Here is a 22659-nt window from a genome sequence, read left to right as displayed (position 1 = left end):
AAATTCTTTTTCGAAAAACTTGCCCAACGAATATGCTTCACAAAGTAACATATGAAAATTACGTCATCTAGAGAAATAGAGTTAAACATATATGTAAACAAATCGTTGTAAATTCTTGAGTATTCATAATTCATACAACTTAAATCCTTTTGTATGAAAGTTTCTTAGAGTGGTGAGATTAACCAGAGTCCACTGAAGGAGGAAGTCCTCCCACGAAGATGCGGTTGAGTGCTAATGCTTTAGCAACAGGAGAATGATTCTGGGCTGCTCCCTGCTTCACTTTCAAATGCTCATCCACACACTGTGCATAAAACACTTATATTGCATGGTTAGAAGTGCTTCGCAGGTGCTTGAGAAAGCCTTATTGAACTCTTCAACAAGCATGGCATTCATGTTGATCGGTGTCTGTAATATCGGATTGTAGTTCCTTTCGGTTGATCTAATAATTCAAAACCCAGCATCATCCTCTTCTGAGAAAAAATCATATTCCTCATCTACTGACGCCGAATACTCACAGCGTTCCATCTCTTTCCATGGAACAAATAGGATCAAACAATTGAAGGGATGGAGAAATATAATGTGATGGAGAAATATGATGGGATAAACACATGCAAATAGGAACAAACAATTGTTGGCATCACATCGTCCAGATATTGAGTGATGTAGGACGGTAGCATTTAGGACAATATGCAAGGATAGAGGAATAGAAGAGATCCAGACTCACTCCGGCCTTTCGCATCCATCAGACCAAAGTTGTATTAGAATCACTCCAATAGAGAAATTAGAAAAATTCTGCACCGAAGGTGCCTTGGATGACTTTATGTATTTGCACACATAAGTGTGAAGAGTGTGAAGTGCTTATAGAAAATGTGGTGTGTATTAGAAAATGTAAGGTGTACGGTGAGAGTGTGTTGTATGAAGGTATTATGAGAAAGTATGTAAAAAATGCGGAATGTAATTAGAAATTATAAGGTGTATGGTGAGAGCGTGTAATATGAAAGTATTATTGAAAATTATGTGGGGGTGTCCCCTTGTCAAAATGGCCCCGACTGATAAGATGAACTCCTCGACAACGGAAGCGTCGAATTCAGTAAGCTAGGCTGCCCTTCTCATACTTGGCCTTTGCCCCTTGGGATGAACACGTGAATAGCCTAACATGTAAATAGCCTACTCTGAGACTATCATAGTGGTAGCACGGCTAAACTTCTCCAACTAGCATTTTTTACCTAAGAAAACACTTCTACAAGTGGTAAATAAATTGTCGGCTAGCATTTTTTTTTAACCAAAGAAAACACTTACACATGGACCATATCTTACTAGAGTTTTGTAATCCCGCCTACTATTTTTACATAAAGAGACATGAGATAGACGAGCATTATCATCCTTATGAGCCGCAGGCCTTGCTTGGTATGTCTGTATGAGGTCATGGATTGTCATTTTCTAGTTGGATAAATTCATAAATTAGCAAATATTCATCTTTCAGATCGTTAAAATATATTACGAAATAAGTTTTATAAAAATTTGTGTCAAAAGTTGGGTAGAAAAAGTGATGTGATGGATCTGACTTCATTCACAAATAATCTAGACCGTTGAAATTTGATTCAACAGCTACAAACAAAAGATCATTCTAAAAGTTATAATAATTGTAGTCATTAGATCAAATTTTAACGATTCAGATTATTTGATTCTTAAACTTAGATTTTTTAGATTCGGAGAGCATCTAGGTTCAAGAAAAAGCTAACCGCCAAACTTTAATTTAAGCTAATAAATATTAGGGGAGTGTGGGAGGGGGACCCACCAACGCTCATAAAATAGGTTTTTCTTCTTTTTTTCTTTTCATTTTCTGAAACGGATAGGATCGCACAAATTACCGGTTCTTAACCCTCCGCCTAAAATAAAACCCGCCATATTACCGGTCACCAATTCTCTATTTCTCCATTTCTCTTTCTCTCTGTTTTCTCTCACTGACTGCCTCTCCTCTTCTGTTTGGTGCCCATCGGAACCCTAGCTTGCTCCGGCGAGCTTCTCCGGCTACCGATGATCTCTCTTCCGGTAAGGTTCTCCGATAAGCTTCGCTCTTTTTTTATCTGAAAATGTTGGATGCATTCGGAGCGGTTCTTGTCCGATCCAAGACCTGGTTTCACAGGAGGAAAAAAACCCTGATCCGTTGAAATTCGATCCTCTTTTTCGTCATGAAATTTATCAAATCTGTATCATATTTGAAGGCTTCGTCTTTGTAAAGCTCGCAAAATTAGTTTTTTGGGTTTCGATTTGTAAATTTGTGTACATACAGGGTTTGTAGTTGAAACTGAGGAACTTCGTGCGAGATTGGAGGAGATTAGGGATTTGAGTGGTGAAATTTGGAGGTGATTGGGGTCTGGGTTTGATCAATTTTGGGGAATTTGAGTCGTAGAGAAGGTGGCTAAGATGAATTTGAGCTCCGCCGAGGAAGAATCGGCGCATGAAGTTCGTATTCCTGCAGAAATTGATTGGCAGATGCTTGATAAATCCAAGTTCTTCGTCCTTGGCGCCGCGCTGTTTTCCGGCGTTTCAGCGTCTCTTTACCCTGTTGTGGTGTTGAAAACCCGGCAACAAGTAGCTCAATCCCAAGTCCCGTGCATCAAGACCGCTCTTTCGATTGTTAGGCATGATGGAATTAGGGCGTTGTATAGAGGATTTGGGACATCTTTGATGGGTACAATACCTGCCCGGGCGCTTTACATGGCGGCGCTTGAGGTCACTAAGAGTAAAGTCGGAACTGCCACAATTAGGTTAGGGTTCTCGGAGTCCGCTGCTGCCACCATTGCCAATGCCACTGCAGGGTTGAGTGCATCAATGGCTTCACAGCTTGTGTGGACTCCAATTGATGTTGTGAGTCAGAGATTGATGGTGCAAGGTGGTGTGAAGTCAAATCCCAAAGTTCCTAGTGCATCTGATTGTAAATATGTTAACGGGATCGATGCATTTAGGAAAATCATGAAGACGGATGGGCCAAGAGGACTGTATAGAGGGTTTGGGCTATCGATTGTGACATATGCACCGTCAAGTGCAATTTGGTGGGCATCTTACTCTGTTGCTCAAAGAACAGTTTGGGATGGAGTTGGGTATTACCTTTGTAAAAAAGGTGATTTGAGCAATGAGAATGGAGTCAACACATATACACCAGGTTCGAAAACAGTCATGGCAGTTCAGGGAGTCAGTGCAGCCATGGCGGGTGGCATGTCAGCCCTGATCACAATGCCCTTCGATACGGTTAAGACAAGGCTGCAAGTTTTGGATGGGGAGGAAAACGGGCGCCGTGGACCAACAATTGGACAGACTATTCGGAATCTGGTTAAGGAGGGTGGGTGGACGGCTTGTTACAGAGGATTGGGGCCGCGTTGGGCTTCAATGTCAATCTCTGCAACAACAATGATCACTACCTACGAGTTTCTGAAACGGTTCTCCACGAAGAATCAAGAGGTATTGACATGATAAAATCAGCAGAGAAACAGATGTTTGATCGATCATAGGTCTAATTCTATTTAATTTTATCTTAAGTTGTTTCTGTTTTTCCTTTATATTATTAACCTGCACACTTGGTTGATCAAATGTAATACAATGCAGGCTTTCCTGTATACGTTAAATATCTTATTTCAATCAATAGTGTGTCGTTCACCAGCGAAAATATGGATGCTAATGTGCCTTATTGATCTCTTAATTTATGCTATGAGATTCAACGCTTAGTCAAGTTGGTTAGGGCTAAGCTGGTTAGTACCCTTGTCTCCGTATCTAAGTTTGAATCTCTTCGTTCTTATAAAAAAAATTAAAAAAAAAAAAATTATACGTATGGTGTTTTCAAGATTGCTTGGATTCAAAAATTGAGTAGAAGTTATTATTTCCGGTTGAGATTAGAAGATTAGGTAAAGTAGGAGCCAATCCGCGAATTTGGATCCTCCGAAGCTTAACGGCCATGAAACTCGAGCTTTTGTTTTGTCTAAGAGAGATCAGAACCCTTGATTTGTGTGAGATGGGTTAACGAAATGAGTTAATGAGAATCGTCGGATTTAATTTGATTGGTTTGTATTGCTAATCTTTAGATTCTGAATAGTAAGATCCGAAGAAGATCTCTGGACAGAATCCGCACCCTTATGTTAATAATTGTTCGATTGATGTTATGTCTCGACCATATCCCCCTAGCGATCTCTGTTTTCTTTTCTTAATATTTGTAAATAATTAAAAGCACATGCTAGTTAGTGGAGGAAAGTAGAGACACTAATTTTGGAATTTTGGATGTGTTTAGTTTTGGATAAAGGCTAAATATATAAAATGATGGGGCTACACACCTAACTTTTGAATTGATGTGGGATCATGGGGGAGTACAATTCAAGGTTTTAACTAATCTGTGGACCCTTGTATCTATAATCCCTTTTTACTTAAGCACAACGATACATATACATTAAGAGTGAAATTTAAACAATTATTATCGACTCATCATAACTTTTACATTTATTGATTTGAGACACTACTTAACTTCTTACTTTTAACAAGCAATTCCTCTTTACGTAACGATGTGATATTATTTTGCTGAACAAACGTCAAAATTCAAACATTCATTCTCTTCATCATCATCTAATGTTCACTTTTAAAAAATCTCCTTGAATTTTGAGATTGCTTAGTTTTTTATATGAGTCAAACGATTTGACGACTAATCATTAACCTCAATAACTCCTTGCACTCTTATTATAACTGTCTATTTGTTCGGCAATATGAATTGTTAAGCAGCTTCTTTGAATTAACAATTTTTTCTTTCTGGAGAATTAAATATGAACAAAATTAAAGAAAATAAACAATTCTAATTATAATAATTATATGTTGAAGTAATATCACGTGAATATAAAAAGAAATGACTCCTTACATTGTAAAATGTAAACGTATTATTATTACTAAGTAGAAAGAGATTTTGACATGAGCACAAAGAAAGTGAGACGGCCAACTTGGTTTTAGCCTTGTTTATATCAACATTCGGATTTGGACGAATCTTTTCAAACGTGGACCAACTTGGTTTAACCTGTAACCTAATTTTAAATCAACATCCGGATTCGAATGGTTATGCGGACCCACGTGGCTGCTGGATTTCCTAGTTATTGAGGTTTATGATTTCATTTGGAGATTTATGCTTTTGGCAAGTGGTAGTTTTATATATATCACAAATCAAACATCATTATGGCTGGGACGCCTTGATGTAAGGGGGTGCTATTACATATCTTTTTTTATTTTTTACATTTTTTTTTTCAATTTTATGTCATCAAATAGGATAAATTGAAAATAATTAAATGACATAAATTAACATAAGGGGAGTGGATAGCATCATCCTTGTACAATGTTCATAATCTGTTTTGCATGCTACGTAAAGAATTCTATTGGTAGTTTGAGTGAGCTATATATAGGATGAAGTAGCCTGAATCTAGTAACTATATATAACATGATTTGATAAAATGCGTAGAGTATGAGTAATATGATTGATTCGTTGGTTTGAGACCAAGATTTTAAAGACGTTAGATGCTTGTTGGGCAATGAGCTGGGGTCTAAGCGGGATTTAAATAAATATATTTTATTATTAAATCATATAAATAAATGCATATTTACAAATTACGTATATACTTGTATTGAGAATAAAATAAAGATAAAATGCAATAAAAGCCAATAAACTCAGTAAGAAAAATTAACAAATTACAAATATAAAAACAATATTAACAACTGATTTAATTTAACAAATTCCTTAGGGTAGGCAACGCGTTACCCAATTTTACTTACTTACTTAATTAAAAAAAAATTGAACCATCTAGGTCACCTAGATTGCCTTAACCCCTTCCTGCATTTAGTGATCGTTTTGCCTAAAATCACCACGCCGCTCAGTGTCTAGACGCGGCCTAGGCTGATTTTTAGAATACTGGGACCCTTTGCTTGATTTTGAATACTTATATTTATGGAGTTCGTATAAGCCATGTCAAACTCTGCTCATTGATTGTTGTTTTTCTTTGTGAAAGTATTGTCAAACTTTCTTTGATATTACAATAAAATATCTCTATAATGATATCTATATAGGAATAACCTTCTTTTGGTCTGCTTTCAAAATATTTCATCTAGTCATAAAAAATTTCAATCCCAACTTGGGCCAATTATATAGAGGAATAAATATCACATTGTAATTAGTTATAATTTTTCTAGTTCTCGTCTTAAGAAATTTGTCTCCATACAATAATAATTGTCAATAAATTCAAAATTATGCAATGTCACAAATAAAAATTGAAGACAAAATAAAACATTTCTCTAAAATTTAAGACAAAATAAATCATTATTGATTTATTCTTTGAAGTTGATATTATGTCTTTGAGCATGTGGGTACATAATAATCATCAACATGACATTGTGTTCTTAAACCTAAAATGTTTGTAACTTCTCAACCATGTTTACAGCTTATTAGCATATTTTAGGCATTAAAATGTTTGTAACGACACCTCTATTAAGTAATAGACTTCTTGTTATGGCTTATTTAATTTGACAAGAGAGAGAGGGGAGGCGCAGCATGTGTTATTCCTCTTACGCAGTGTATTTATTTATAGTCACCAATAAATACAAGTCCTAGTATGGAAGAATAACTAGTATAAAATCTAATCTAAGATTTACATAACCCCACTTTAATACAATATTTATAACACTCCCCTTTTAGTGTGTAAATACTCAAGTAGATTCAACATCATGTAGAGTTGAGGAAGTTGACTTGTCGGCACTGATTCTGGAAACACGCTAGTCTCAACAAAGAAGGAACTTGCATATGGAACTAAGTCTCACAAACAACCCAATGGCTATGGTAAAACCCAAGTAGGGACAAAACCCATAATCTAAGGAAAAGTACATGAGAAATACAAAGTCAAATAAAACGTCTATGGGACATCATCAGAGATATGATCAACCCAAGGTGGGTGTCTCGTCAAAACCTTGTTAGGTAGCAAAAACCCAAAGGAAAAAAAAATGCTCCTAATCGTAGGAAAAAAGAAGATATTAAGATCAAGCAAGTATACTTCAGGATACTCCCCCTAAGTTTGACATAATTCCAAAGAGAACTAACAATGTTACAACTTAGAAAGTTTACGAATACCTATTACTTGAACAAGCTTCTGAAACATCGCATTCGGTAGTGATTTGGTGAAAAGGTCTGCCAGGTTGTCTTATGAACGAATTTGCGTGACTTCAATCTTCTAATGCTCATTTTGTAGATGTGACAAGAACTTCAGCATAATGTTCTTGGTGTTGTTTCCTTTGATGTGACAGTTCTTGAGCTGTTTGATGTATGTTGCGTTATCTTCATAGATCGTCGTGAGGATATCAACGACGGGGTAAAGATTGCAAGAGCTTTGAATATGGCCCACAACTGCTCTTAGCCAGAAGCATTCCCGAGTAATTTCATGTAAAACGAGTATTTCAGTTAGACGAAGCGGCAACTAAGGTATTTTTGGTTGACCTCCAAGATATTACAGTGCCTCCAACGATAAAGACGTAATCCGTTTGTGAGCACACTTTGTGCGGGTCAGATAAGTAACCTGCGTTGGCATAACCAACAAGGCAAGAATCAACTCAAGAACCAAAGGAGTTGCTGCATCACTTGAGGATCCGTAGGGATAGAACATGCACAGATCTGTCTTACTCTTAAGGTAACGAAAGATGTCTTTAACATTAGTCCATTGTTTGTGTGTCGGTGTATTATTGTATCTTACCAAAAGATTAACAGTGAAGAAATTATGATTGCTTTTAACACTCCATTCCAGCCAACAATTTTTCTGAAGTAATGTATTACCATATTGAAGCATTCATAGTCTCTTCTCACACTATAACCACATCCAAGGCCATACACTACAAGAGCAAGTACGGGTACATTGACATCATAACGCCTCCATAACGCCTCATGTCAATAGTATAACGTCATACAAGGAAAAACTTAGAAGTGTCGATCATTGGCAAAGGATCTGTGTATCTTTGCCATGAAAATCCTCCATACACCGGACTTGCTGAGAATCACATCAGGACGTGATGCTCCCCTCGATTCCGTACTACATGTGGATTAATAACACACTTGCGACGTAACGTAATGCAGTAAGTGATGTAAATAAAGTATTCAAAACACTAAAATTACTTGGATAAATATATGAAAAGAGTGACAAATGTTTCATAGCAACAAACAAATCAAAAATCTATCGCTAAAGTAGTAGCCTGGAATGGAAAGCACGTTTAGGAAGGGAGCCAGTAGCAGCAAACTATGACAGCAGCGTTACAACAAATAGTCTTAAAACAGATCGGATTTTCGAGAATAAAACCATCGGGAGCGTTTAAAATTAATCAGGCCGGGCTCTCTTGTTGCTGCATGAAGGGCATTTGTACTGCTTAATCTGTTTTGCCCTTGCGGGGGTCATCTTCACGCACTTCATGTGGAACCACGTCTCACAAAAATCACAGAAAATCCAGGGTTCGTCCAGTGAGGACGGTCCTCCTCCACCACATGCCCCACATGTCTCTTCACGTTCATCTTCCTCCTCTTCGTCCAAGCCCTCATCTTCGTCCTTTGGCTGCACTACTTCTGAATGTCTTCCATGCAATTCTGATCCTCGCTGCTTGTTTGCCACAAAAATAAATAATATAATTGTTTCATGTCCGTTAACTATGCTTAAAGTGTGACAACGGAGAATCTAAAAAAAAGGCCAATTACATAAACTACATCATCATCTCATATGAAAACCACGGTGACTGATCACGCCACTGATCACACAGTTAACGTGACCTACCCTAAGGGGCACGCCAACATATAGACAGTAGCCATAAATCTAAACTCCACGTAAATATAGCACCCATTATATGTAATTTTCTTGAAACAGAAGTACACATGGAATGTAACTTTTTACCGCTTTGGAGCTTGACTTGGATTTGTTGCTGCCATGATTTGAAGATGACCTCTCCTTTACTTGTTTTTTGGCTGTACCAGTCACAACTTCAAATATAGTTGGCAGTTCATTAATCATATTAAAAAGTCGCTTCCTGCAGCGAAAACCAAGATACAATACATTGAATAGAAGCTCAGAACCACAAAAAAGCATTGAAAAGAATCAACTTTGACAAAAAAACAAAAAACAAAAACAAAAAGTTAAAGCAAACATAAGGAGTTTGGTTGTGTACCTAGATTATTATTTATCACATGACTAATACTTATTAGTTATAAGCAGCCACCGTCAACCAAACAAAAAAATAATAAATAAATAAATTTAACTGAAAACTACCAATTTAGCGTTCAATGCACTAAAAAAGATACACCGATGTTTATCTATCAATACTTCTACCAGAAAAAAACATTAACAAACAAAAAATGAACTTTATTCACAATCATGCAGCGTCTGATCAAGAGAAATTGTATACAGAGTGGTTGCAACTTACCTGTCAGCCTTATCGAACCCAAATCTGGCACCAAAGTAGAACGCAACAGAAACTAGCCAGGCATCACTATGAACAGCAACCAAAGATAGCCAGTCTTTTTCTGCCATACCATCTCGTGCAAAGTTGATACCCAGTGCAGGCTCTGGCAGCTCTGGAGGCACTTCTTCAGCAGGTAGGTTGACTTCCCACTGCTCACTAGGATATCCATATAAGGAAAGATTCTCCTTCTCTGTAAGTAGAAAATATTTCATAAAGATGGTTGAAACAGACAGCATAAACATAGCCACAAATAGGAAGTAACAACCAAAAATGATAATTGATGAGGAAACCCAATTAAATACGGCTTTAATTTCCAAAAAAAATCTGAACATAAAGTATCACAGACCAAATTTCACAAGGCCTTGAACATATCTGAAGGTACAACAGTGCAAGGCAACGAAATACCAGTGATTCATGGAAACCATACAAAACCATTAAAACAATAATGCACAGAGACCGACAAAAATTACAGGAACGCTATATCATAACAAAAATAATCATCACTGCCATCTCTATATCACAAAAGCCTTGTCCAGGATGCAACATATTTAAAACACTGTAAACGGCAGTTAATTCTCCTTGGACTACAGCTCTTAAGAAAATTAAATATAACTCATAACACAACACAAGCATGCTTGTCACAAATTTCAATTGAATCGATCCCTTGGACAAAGCACAGCATGTACATTGTATATATACGTGCACACAAAGAAAAGAAAGGAGTTTCTTCCTAATTCTCTCTAAAATCTTTAATTAGCTGTTTCCCTTTAGACATTATTTACCTATTAGAATGGAACAACATGAATCAATCGTATATTCCAAAATTCAAATTATTGACCAAAAATGTTCCTGCAATATGCTAAACTCAGTTGAACTTTTTCCAATGAGTAACAGCCTGAGCATTGAGCAACTCCATTAACTTGTTTGAACAAAGGTTTCCATGTAGAGCTTTGTTGCAAACAGCTAATTAGATGACCAATACAATAGATTCCTGAGAGTAACGGGAAAGATGTAATGACAACCTAGTTAAGTTCCAAATTTGTTACAGATATCCATTTACAACTCCAAGAAACAAAGGAACAGTTCATACATAGCTCACATGTTAAATAGATGCCACATTTATGCTATAAATTTATAAAGCATAGAAAACTTACCAGGATCACACATCTGAAAGAATTTTTCAACATCTGCAACAAGGAATCGAAATCATATAAATCAATCTACAGTCAAACAAAAAAAAACAAAGTTCTTAATGCAAACTACTACAGGTCCAACAAAATTTTCAAAATCCTTTAAAACATAAAACTGTAATGGTCCATTACGATGAAAAAAAATTACATAATTCAAAACAAACAAAACTCATGCAAAACAGGATTTTCTTTTGTCATGGCTCTCCATTCAACAAATCACAAGATGTTCATCTGATACGATAGTACTCAAATCTAGTTTCTCACATTTTGGTTTTTGTATCCCTATGTTTCTTCACTTCCAAATAGAGGTTCATTTCTATAAATAAAAACAAACAAAAAATATTCATTCACTTTGGTTCATGAGTTCTTTATTGAAGCCCTTAAAGGCGAAGTCATCCTCCAACAAATTAAGGAACAAATAAATGCTCCAGTTAAGAAAGCTTCCAGCGTAAAGCGTAGTGTGGGAGGTTTCCCTATGCAATCTCACGCTATGTAGTGGTTTCGTGTAAGCTATTCAAGACTTGCATAGCGCAAATTAGTATTGAATAAACATATAATAAACTTGCACCAAAAAATATATATAATTTAAGATAAGTTACAATTTGCACCCTCAAGTTTGGTGCAAATACAATCTCAACTCATTTTTTTATCAAATTTAAACTATCCAATAGAACAGGTTTAAATATTTAACAATGTAAAAAGTCAGAATAATCATTATAAAATATCCAAATCCATTATTAATCAATTTAAAAACTTCATAAAATAATCTCATCTTCTTTTCCTAGAACCATTTCCCGCAACTTCTCCTTCCCACACATCCCAGCAACTCCTCCTTCCCACACATCCCAGCAACTCCTCCCACCAATCGCAACTACCTGGCTATCTTCCACCCCCACCCCAACCTGCGTCTACACGACCAGCCTTCCACCTCCACCCCACAACCCCACACCTACCACCAACCATAACCCTTGACTGTGACCCCACCACAACTCTGGTTCTTGAAGAATTGCCATAAATGGCGTCGGCCAATAGTAGATCTCGGTTCAGAATCGAAAATACTGGCCATATCTGGCTGTTTTGAAATATATAGTCCACAGAATTCGGGGTTGGTGCAGGCAAAAGAGAAATCTCGTTATATATTTGCGCTACATCACAAAAACCACTCCGCAACAAGAGATATATTGTGCAATATCACCCGTTTTTTCAAACCTTAGTTTCTAATCCGTTATCTGCTTTCTCACAGAAGCTAAACATTTTTCCCCTTTACAAGGCAAAGTAAAACGTCAAATTCAGAAACATATTCTTCCAGTATCCCTCTCTTCACTCCCAATACAAAAAACACTAAATACACTGTAGAGACAAATGTGTTAAGAGGAGAAAACGTAAAATACGAACTAAAAGCATACATGAAATCACATTTTAGCTTCTCTCAAGCACTAAAGCCGAAAAACAAAGTAGAATTCCAAAATCAAAATAATTGATTTTACCATCCTCAATGAGCTTGAAACCTAAAAGCACATAGCAGAAATGAAAGCAAAGGGAATAACTTCAACCATAAATGAACTTAAAGCACTCAATTCAGTGAATTCATCAATCTTCTATCCTTTCATTTCCTCGATTTTCTTGGAAACTGAACAGAATTTGAGAAATGAGCTAAACCCTATTCAGAAGGGGGGAAGTGAGAATTCCCTATCACTCAAATTCTAATTTGAAACAAAACAAATTAATCCAAACCCAAAACTACATTAAATGTAAATATTCAAAATTTACTTCCATTTAGTTTTCTGGATTTATTCTCAAACCAAACACAGAAGCTAAACACAGTAGAAAAATATCCATTTTTTAAACCCACTGGTCAAGTCAACAGAAAAAAACAAGGAGACGACGAAACAGAAGACTAATTTCCAAATCCCAAATCAAATAATCTCACTAATCAGTGAAAAAAACACCAATTTCCCTTCTGGGTTTCCTCCAAAACCAATACAACTTCAATTAGTAACTTAAAAAGTTCAAAAAAAAAAAAAAAATGAAAGATTCGAAGCAAAGTTAAAGACAAAGACGAAATTACCTGAAGTGAGAGCCTTGATCATTCCAGTTCTACGGCCCTTGAAATCTCTGAAAACCTCCTCGACCGTTCGAGGGTTGTAGAGCGCGGCATCAGCTCCCTTCATTGCTCTCTCTCTCTCTCTCTCTCCCTCTCTTTTTCTCTCTCTCTCAGAAAAACCAAGTCAAAAACTTATGAGAGAGAGGGAGAGTTTGCCAATAGTGTTAACGCGAGAGGAATTGCAATTTTGGGCCTAGAGTTTGTGTTAATTTCAACTTTAGTGCTTGATATTTGCAGTTACATCCTTTAGGGTTAAAAACTTCATTTTCACTCGTTTGTGTCACTATTATTTACAATTTGGTCTTTGTGTTTTCAAATTTGAAATTTGAACTTGCTTTAATGAATAAGATTTCAACCTCGAACTTATTTTAAAGTTTGGAAGACAGTATCACTAAATTAAGATGTAGTTGCAATTGATGCTAAAAGAGAAACTTGAATCAGAACCAAAATAGTAGGGTAAATTATATTTTACCCCCTCAGGTTTCGGTGTAATTATAACCTCATACAACATCTTTAAAACATTTCAATATCATACATTTAGTATTATTATTTTTTTTCAATTTTATACAACCGTTAAAAAATTTGTTAAGTTAACCGTTAAGTGATGACGTTGGCAAATATAGGATTCTCATTTGTACTGACGTGATTGCTACATTTATGCCACGTCGCTAAACATTTAATAAAAAATTTAAAATATTAAAATAATGAATTAAAGAAAAGTAAAAGATAAAAAACATAAAAAAATAAATTAAAATACCCAAATTCCCCTTCGTCTTACAGCATGGGAGGAGATTGCGAACCAATTCGAGGAGGCGGTGAAGGAGAGGGACAGTTTGAGGGCTGAGATTGGGAATTCGACTCATATGCTCATGTCCGGAATGGACAAGATATCGGGGAAAGTTAGCAATTTCAAGAATTTTGGGGGTAGGGGATTGCCAAGGTCGCAGAAGTACACCAGATTTTTGGCGCTACGGAGTGATTAATGGGGGAAAGGTTGGGTGATGGTGGATGGGAGAAGGGGGTGGGCTCGGGTGGGGAAGATGAAGGGGATTTTGGGTACGCAGCACAAATATGGCATCCACGTTAGTACAAATGGAGATCTCATATTTGTCACGTCATCACTTAACAGTTAACTTAATAGATCTTTTAATGGTGGTATGAAATTAAAAAAATAATAATAATACTTAATGTATGAGATTGAAATGTTTTTAAAATGTTGTATAAGGTTGTAATTGCATCGAAATCTAAAAAAGTAAAATGTAATTTACCCAAAATATTATCTTGAACAAAAATTAGATTTGGAACATGAACCGATGATAAAACTCGTACAAATCTGGATACTAATACCAAACAAGTAATGAAATTGGCATATGATATGACACTAAATTGATACAAATGCGAGAAATGAAATGGAATCACAACTTAGATATGAAAACAGTGAGTGGTGACCGACCATGATGATCTACTATAATGGGCGGGTCAAATGATGTTGGCTCTAAATTTGTACTTAGGATCTACACCAGCAAATTATAAAGTTACGACTAGTTAGTCCAAATGATCATTTACTTATTTGTCTATGTATATACAAAAGAATATTGTGATTGCGGTCAAAATATTATTTTCTGCTTCAATGAGAGCTCAATCAGCGAAGAGAAAATTTATCAATCTCAAGTGATATTCGAGAGAGAGGGAATCGAATTCTAGATCTCAAGTACAAGGCTGAATGCTCTTAAGTAAGACCATCTCCAACCAAAGGGTCCAGAAAGTGAGAGGGTTGAAAAACGCTCGAAAATCGTCTCCAACCGAGGGCTAGGCCAGATGGCTCGTGGGTCTCACAAAATCTAAAAGTGCCAAAGGGTTGGCCCGAAATGTGAGCATTCTTGTCGGATATAACCGACAGGAATATACAGGAATGCTAGGCCAAAATTTCAAATGCAACGGCTAGCTGACATCAGCTAGCAGTTATTTTGTAATTTTTTTTTTTATAATTTTTTTTTTATTTAGAAAATTTTTTTCATATAACTTCTATTTTTAAATTCTATTTTTTTCCATTACTTCCTATAACTTCTATTTTACAAAACTTGTTTCATATTTTTTTTAAATTTTATTTTTTTCCTATAACTTCCTAAGCCATTATACAACATTAAATTAAATTAAGTAACATGAAACAACATTAAATAACATTAAATTTAAATAATAAATTAGGTTTGGCTCTATGGTCCTTGGTTGGAGATGGCTTTTTGTAACAGGGCTAAAACGAGTCATATGGCCATTTGGCCCTCAGTTGGAGATGGAGGCAAATATGGTCATGTACTGTTTATTAAAATATTAATATCTTGGAGGCCCAAATGGCTAAAACGAGCTATGTAGCCAGCCCTCGGTTGAAGATGGCCTAAGTGGAGCTATAAGCCACCTTAATTGAAGATGAAAATTATTTCCATTGACCTCTGTCAAAAATGAAGTTTTCATCAACCTATTGCTGAAATGTTAAGTTTTCGAAATAACCCATACTTAAAAAAAATTAAATAAATAAATAAATAAAATAAAAATTCAATACACCAACTTCAAAATGTAGGGACGAATATGCAAAACAAAGAATTTAAATCTTTAAGAAAACCACATTATTACTAGTCCATTGTGAGACTATGCTCACCCCTTCCCCTTAGACCAACTCCAACCCTTGGAGTAAGTCCTATAATTTTCTTTCTATTCCCTCCCCGCCCCCACCCCACCCCCCCCCCCCCCCCAAAAAAAATTCCATTCCAATCCTAGTTCTAATTTGAAGTTAAGTGCTAAAACCGAAAAGAAGGCCAAATTCCGGCCAAGAAATAGGCCAAAGAAACATGTGGGGCCCACCAATGAGAGTGGAAGTGGGCACATGAAAGGCAAACACCTCTAACAGATGCGCCCACGCGAGCGACGCGCCAAGCTCAGCCAACGGCATGGCCCCACCCACTTGGGCATGTCGGCCACTTGTGTCCGATATTAATGAGCCGTAATGGCTAGTTTTATGATCCAACGGCTTAAATCAACTGGGCCGTTGGTTGATCCAACGACCTACATTCAATTTTTTATTTTTTATTTTTATATTTATATATTTATATATTTATTGAATCTAATAGCTGAGATCGAATATAATCAAATCTAACGGTAATATATATATATATATATATATATATATATATCTAACGGCCCAAATTTAAATCCAACGGCTAAAATAATTAAAAAAAATTATTTAACTCAAAAACACTATGGCTAGTGGAAGGAGCTCCACATAAGTTGTGATTGGTGAATATGTTGTGTGATGTTGAGGAAACAAAAACACTATGAAAGTTGGATGATTGGTGAATATGTTGTGTGATGGTTAGATATTCAACCTATGTTTATATAGAGGATGATTGAAGGTTTGCGTTTCATGTGTGTAGGTTTGTGTTTCATGCGTTTCATGTGTTTTGTATGTATTTGGTATGTGTTTTGTGTGTGTCATGCGTTTCACATGTTTGGTGTGTTATACATCTTTATCATGTGTTTTGTATGTGCCTTATATGTGTTTTGTGTCTTGTGTGTTTCATGTACCTTGTGTTTATACATCTCTATCATGTGTTTCATATTCTTCCATAGTGTTTCATGTGTCGATTTAGTGATTTTTCAATATTTATCGGAATTTAAATATTTTTAGGTTAAAATGTTCATAAAATTAATTTAGGATAGTCTACATATTTTTTTTAAAAGAAAAGGAAAAAAAAAAGCCTAAATTCATTCTTTAATAATCTGGGCCTAAAATTTTAGGTCAGAAGGGTTTGAGCACAAAAATTGTTTCTGGGTTAAAATCTAAACTATCGTTTGTTCAAAAAAAAAAAAAAAGCACTAAAGAAAATAAAAGCCTGAACTTATACATAGAACAATTTTGTCAGTGTAGCTTAGGTTGTTTTTTCTTTTGGTCCCAAATTCATTGCACTTGCATTTTCAAAAAGTCATGATAGTGCAATGAGTCCACAATATTTACTTTCCATGACCAAATTTGACCACGGCAAGATCATAACTTGGTTTTCCATAAACGCTTTTAACTACTTGAACTACAAGTTCCCTTAACTTGGTATTGTGTTTCTGGTTGACCATAACGGCGGCCGCAACCAGTACACGGAAGGGCAAGAGATCTATAGTAGTGATCAAGAAAGTAAAACTGGGTGTGCTTTTACTATTTGTATTGGTAATTTAATAGAAAACCCTTGGTTTTGGCCAAAAGATGGATAGAAAAGAGAACACAAATTTACAAACTTGTATGCTCTTTCAACAGAACTTCTAAAACCAACAGGTCAATGCACACACACTTTATTTTTCATAAAATGCAGAAGACCTTCAAAGCCAAAGGTCAGCTGTCTGCACAAATACGCAGATTATTCATCACACACAAGAGAATTATGTTCTTTTCGCCAACCATGTGTACCAATTTAATCATACTTCATCCCGCATGCTTTGTATTTGCCCGAAAACTAAATGGGAAATAGACGGATTAAGGTTAACTGCAGGATGTAAGGGTTAACAATGACGATAGAGGAACACCAGGAAAGGAAACTGAGCCGAGGATGACTTCCCAAAGGAATTAAAGCCGAGAATGACTTCCAAAAGGAATTAGAAAGGTAACTTTAACAATGCCGAAGGAATTCGAAAGGAAACTTCAACTGAGCCAAGGATGACTTCCCGAGGGAACGGTAGCAGCTGTGTTCTCCAACAGAACCCTGAACACAGACTGCTATGATGATTGTTCACCGGAGGATGGAATGATGGTGCTGGTTCCCACCGCCACGCACATCAACAAAAGGAACTTGCATGGTCCCACCAATGTGAGAGGGGTAGGAAGAGAGCCTCAAATCTTGCCGCGGAAATACGTCATCACTGTTGGAAGTGCTTGTGACTTCATAGCAAGAGGTAGTGGAAGCACCATCTCTATAGTTGTCAGGTTCGTGAACTTCAGATTCTGACATATTTCCGATCAAATGTAGCTGAGCAGTGCCTGAAGCATTCACTCTGAGGTGTGTAGTATTTGGCTTGGAATCTTGGACCTTCTTCACGTTAAGAAAGCGCCCACCAGTTCCTCTAGCCCTCTTCAATGCATGAACATGCCGAGATTCATGAAGATACGGCTGCACATATTTCAGAAAGGTCTTCCTTAGCAAAACCTGTGAAAAAAAAAGTACAAAACTCCATGGCAAAAATCAGAGACGGGCATTTACAAATCAATTTCAAACCTTCCCACACCTTACGAACTTTGACGAGTTTGTTCTGAGCTTCAAGCTTAGAACGAAATTGCCTCCTCCGGAGAATTGCACGGTACTGTTTCGCGTTTACATAAATAGGTTCATCTTCTGTAAGATCAAGAGGCAAGGGAACCCTACCAGGAGTTATCCCCACCACCTGAGGATGATGAATCTGGAGACATTGAAATGGTAAATACCTCATAATATCGCAACAAAAGAGGAACATTCTTATGCAAAAACAGCCACAAGTGGTGTATTTTATAGAACTTCAAGTCATGGTTTGACACTAAAGAAAAAAAAGAATCAGAATCTATATCAAAACCACTAAATTGTATATTATATCTTATAACTTTTGTATTTTGACCCTCACAAGAATATATCTTCAAGATTAACCCCACTTATTTTTTGCATCTATGCCTTGAAGGTTCAACTTCATAAAGATGTATTCTAGGGTTAACAGGTAAGCAAGAGGAAACTTTGATAAAGAGATCAGAATAAAGAATAAGAGCAAAGGAGATAAAGAGAAACACAGAATCCCGAAATTTATAAGATACATTGGAACCCCACCTTAAGAATATCAAACTAGCTGTTACGTTGGCTTTAAACAATTTGCACGACAAGATGCTACATGGCTAAAGCCTAAAAAGATTGTATAGGTCCAACCCTCAATAACATTTCTGATGAGTTTATATGGATCAGTTCTCCTACCCAAAAAAAGACATATATAGCCAACTCACTGTGAAAAGAGAAACAAGAGTTTGAAGTGCAATGTGCACGAACATTGTCGAACATAACATTCCAAAGTGTCTTTTGTGTTCATTTTGGCAGTATTGAGGTTGCATTGGTCATAGTGAAAGAAGAGTTAATTATTAATTTATCCTCAAAGTTGGTTAACAGAACCTACAGTTATAGCATCTGCAGCATAATTGGAAAGCTCTTGAAAAATTGAAGTAATCTATTATATGTGCTTTCCGGTTAAAGGCACGCCCCTTGTGATTACTTCTATTAGTTACCTTAAATAAATAGTACAATGCTAAAAGCACCATTTAGTGTTCATCATATTGTGCAATCACATTGAAAGAAATAAACAAGCCTTATGTCACTACTCACAGGATTAGCAGGTTCTACAAACCAACCAACCTCAAGGGGCTCTACTGCTATAATTAAGTTGGCAAAACAAAAACACCTGAGAAAAGAGGACCTATTGGTATTTACTTTGAAGCACTTACCGTAGCTTGTGGCCCACAAGTAGTAGCCAGTAAGCTTCCAAAGTATGGCTCAGCATAGTGGAAAGGAATATGACCCTGAATTAGTAACCAGAAAATTATAAGATTCCCACATCCATTGTGACCAGAAAAAACACAGGCGGGTAAAACTTACAATTGAACGGTTAAAATCAATTTGTGAAGGGAAGATAAAGCTCTGATTTTCCATTGGTGATAGTGATTTCATGTGGGCCCCAACAGGCTTCCCTTGTGTTTCATTATATCCTGTACCAAGAACAAGGGTAAACCCAAATTAGATATACGGATCTGGCCTGGTAACAAAGAAATCAATGTGAAGAACCAAATACTTAATAGGGGAAGTTCTCCTAGTGGTATTGTGGTATGCAAAGGGAGATGTATACAAGTTTTGGCAAATTGATAAGGAGCATAATATTAACTTATAACGAGGAGTGCAACGACCAATCATGGGTAAGAGGCATGTGCAATTCCTGACCGTAGCGAAGGCCTACTAGTGTTGTCCAACCGTCCAAATCATAATTGACGAACATTACTCCAAGTGGTAACTTAAAATCAATTTTTCCTTTTACAGATATTTTGTTTCTTATTAGAGAATAAAAACAAACATTGATAGAATAACGCCAACATGCAGAATTAAGAAGCAAAAAGGTCCGTTGAAACATCAATTGAAGGTGAAAGAAACAAGGGAACGAAAATATGGGGCGACAAACGAATACATCAACCTGATTGTGCTGAAACTATGCCTTGCCCACAGGGGTTGCCTTCTTTCATACTATCAACTTCAGAGAGAGATTGACCTGTCGACAGAGTTGAGGATGAATCCTGATCTTGAAAGTTAATTCGAGATTGCTTGCTGTTATGATAATTATGTAGTGGCACACCCATGTTCAAGATTAAGCTATTGGAGGAAGATGAGTGTTGGACATGTGTCTCAGTAGAATTCTCCCATGATGAAGATCCAACAACGAATGGAAATGTTTGTTGGGCAGAACCAAAACCAGAGTTTTTCTTATCCAAATTCTGCATTTTCTAAAACAACTATTCAGGCTCGTCTACAAAAATATGGCGTTGAAACTTTATAGATCTTCAAATATGTTCAATAGAAAAACCTGAAGGTTCACTTAAATCACCGACTCATCAGCAACCAAGAAGTGCAACCAGTCGAAATGCTGCCCAAATAAAAAAGAACAGCACCAAACTTTAGTAACTATTTTACTTCATACGCACTGAACAAACTATAATGAAATCAATTCAAGAGGAACGAAGGACAACATAAAACTACTTGAGTGAACAAAGGTACTGATAGTAAGCATATGCATAACTAAAGACATATCACTTTCACTGTACCAAAAGGGGCACACCGACAAGAATTGATGCAGCACATATTATTACACAGAATGCACCAACTAAAAGTGTCCACGATCCTAAGTGCCGGATATAAAACTCCAGTAAGAATCATGAATGGAAATAGAGGAAAATTATCTAGGGGACGATATAAACGTATAGGGAAAGGCAACGCCCTGGACCACTGTAGTCACATTCATCATCTAGTTTCAAACCAACTGATCCTCAGCATTGCATATCAGCTAGGAAAACCTCAGTTCATCAATTAGAACTCGCTACAAGGGCCAAATAGTTATCACGCCTACTGATTCTGCGGTGTATGAATATTTCTAAACCACAGTACTAATTCGGATCAACACAGAAACTCAAAATACATGCGGCAATCAAATCACTACTTAATCAGACTTCTGTTGATTCTATAAATTAAATAATCCAATCACACAATTCCATTAACTATGAAATGAAAAGCACCACAAAGATGGAAAAGGCCGGGCCGAAAATGTTGAGTTCCATGATTTTTTGAACATCCCATCCTCAAATTGGAAACAATTAAACCCAGAACAGGAATTGTTTAAACCTTTTTTTTTATATATCCAAGAACAGGAATAAGTCTAAAATCAGCAAAACATGACTAAAATTATTGCCCAAAATAATTATCAAAAGAAAAAAGATTTAAAAGATAAGTGTTACCCAAATAAGAAATCAATCACCTCAACCCAATAAAACCACTACAAGATCAACCTCACCATCTTAATCTCCACATGCAACCAAACCAGAGACTTACTACCATACAGTAAAATTTACCATTGGAATTCCCTTTTATTTTGTTATGAAAAAAAAAAAAAAAAAAAAAAAAAAACAGAAACATAATAAATTGTAAAAAGAAGTTCAGACAAAATAAAGGAAAATAAAACAAACCCATTTCAAGAAACTACAAAAGGCATGAAATTTACAGCAGAAAGAGTGAAAGAGTGAGTGAAAAGGAAACACCTTTGAGATTAAGTATGGTGAAGGTGATTGGAAACTAATAAATGGGTTTTGCTGTAAGCTTTGAATTCTGCATGCCTTCTTCTTCTTTTCCTTCCTTTAACCCACAGAACTCTCTCTCCCTCCCTCTCTCTCTCTCTCTCTCTACTCAAAAACTTACTCTCAATTGGATCGGCTTATTTGGTGCAAAGGCTCCATCTTTCTTCGTCGCCTTAAACGACAAATTTCCTTGCATTAAACGCACTCACAAATTCAATCTCTCTCTTCTTTCACACCACCTTCCCACCATCCTCACTTCCCTGCTCTCTCCCTCTCCCTCTCTCTCTCCTCTCTCTCTCTCCCCCCATCCCTCCCCCACTTCTCCTCTGAAATAAAGTAAAATTGTTCCACGTGTCCATTAATTAATTAAACTTGTAATAATAATTTATTGCCTTAAAGGTTTCTTTATTGTTTGGATAATATATTTTTTGTGGTTTGGTACTTCGTCTGTTTCCTTAGCAGGTCGCTGCTTTTTGTCGTCTTCTGCTGGTGCTAGTGTTTTTCTTGTTTTGAAAATGACATTTCAAAATTTTTTTTTTTTTAAATTAGTGTTCAGCTAATCAATAATATTGGTATGTTGGAAATTGGTACTATCAAATTCGAGTTGGAAATTGGTACTATCAAATTCGAGTTGGAAATAGGTGAATGGGGTGTTGACCTAAGACCCTCTCCAAATAAAACGTTAAATTATAACTTTCAAATTACAATTGATTGAAGTAGCATTTTGAAGTTTTACGTCAAATTTTATACTTCTTCAATCGAATTGTCAAATGTTATTTTGCTAATTAATATAGAGCTTTAAATGATTGTATTTATTTCAAAAAAATTAATTATTAAAACAAAATTTTTATTGGTTGAAATGTTAGTAGAGTAAGGGATCTACCATTAAAATTATTATAAATGAATTTAACGTTAATGTCAAATTTGACTCTATTCACAAATGCTTCAAATCCAGTCAGCAAACAACACTTCAGTTAAAATGATTTTCTATG

General features: G+C 36.2%; 3 protein-coding genes across 6 annotated transcripts; 1 reads left to right on the top strand and 2 right to left on the bottom strand.

Annotated features, from left to right (window-relative positions):
• The first annotated feature begins 1850 nt into the window (after positions 1-1850).
• Positions 1851-3667, top strand: LOC137739710 (Mitochondrial substrate carrier family protein). The gene has a single exon (XM_068479391.2). The coding sequence runs from the start codon at positions 2428-2430 to the stop codon at positions 3472-3474; it is 1047 nt and encodes a 348-aa protein (XP_068335492.2). The 5' UTR covers positions 1851-2427; the 3' UTR covers positions 3475-3667.
• A 4485-nt stretch (positions 3668-8152) lies between these two features.
• Positions 8153-12935, bottom strand: LOC137739898 (PHD finger protein ALFIN-LIKE 3). Of its 2 annotated transcripts, none has more exons than XM_068479639.2 (5): positions 12760-12935; positions 10656-10688; positions 9463-9691; positions 8937-9069; positions 8153-8648 (listed from the first exon to the last, which is right to left on the bottom strand). In XM_068479639.2, exons 1-5 carry the CDS (start codon positions 12860-12862, stop codon positions 8373-8375), a joined length of 774 nt encoding a protein of 257 aa, XP_068335740.2. In that variant the 5' UTR covers positions 12863-12935; the 3' UTR covers positions 8153-8372. The 2 variants fall into 2 exon arrangements, with proteins under 2 accessions (XP_068335740.2, XP_068335741.2); XM_068479640.2 differs by having other exon boundaries at positions 8153-8645; positions 12760-12934.
• A 4129-nt stretch (positions 12936-17064) lies between these two features.
• On the bottom strand, positions 17065-22016 carry LOC137739479 (nuclear transcription factor Y subunit A-3). Of its 3 annotated transcripts, none has more exons than XM_068479056.2 (7): positions 21632-22000; positions 20407-20466; positions 20020-20317; positions 19434-19543; positions 19283-19357; positions 18055-18225; positions 17065-17939 (listed from the first exon to the last, which is right to left on the bottom strand). In XM_068479056.2, exons 3-7 carry the CDS (start codon positions 20180-20182, stop codon positions 17562-17564), a joined length of 897 nt encoding a protein of 298 aa, XP_068335157.2. In that variant the 5' UTR covers positions 20183-20317; positions 20407-20466; positions 21632-22000; the 3' UTR covers positions 17065-17561. The 3 variants fall into 3 exon arrangements, with proteins under 3 accessions (XP_068335157.2, XP_068335156.2, XP_068335155.2); XM_068479055.2 differs by having other exon boundaries at positions 20020-20326; positions 21632-21999; XM_068479054.2 differs by having other exon boundaries at positions 20020-20466; positions 21632-22016.
• Between the last annotated feature and the right edge of the window lie 643 nt (positions 22017-22659).

This window comes from Pyrus communis, chromosome 9, assembly GCF_041283825.1.
Source record: "Pyrus communis isolate YQ-2024b chromosome 9, ASM4128382v1, whole genome shotgun sequence".
Taxonomy (NCBI): domain Eukaryota; kingdom Viridiplantae; phylum Streptophyta; class Magnoliopsida; order Rosales; family Rosaceae; genus Pyrus; species Pyrus communis.
Note: the sequence above shows the minus strand (reverse complement) of the source record. Positions and strands in the feature narration are given on the sequence as shown.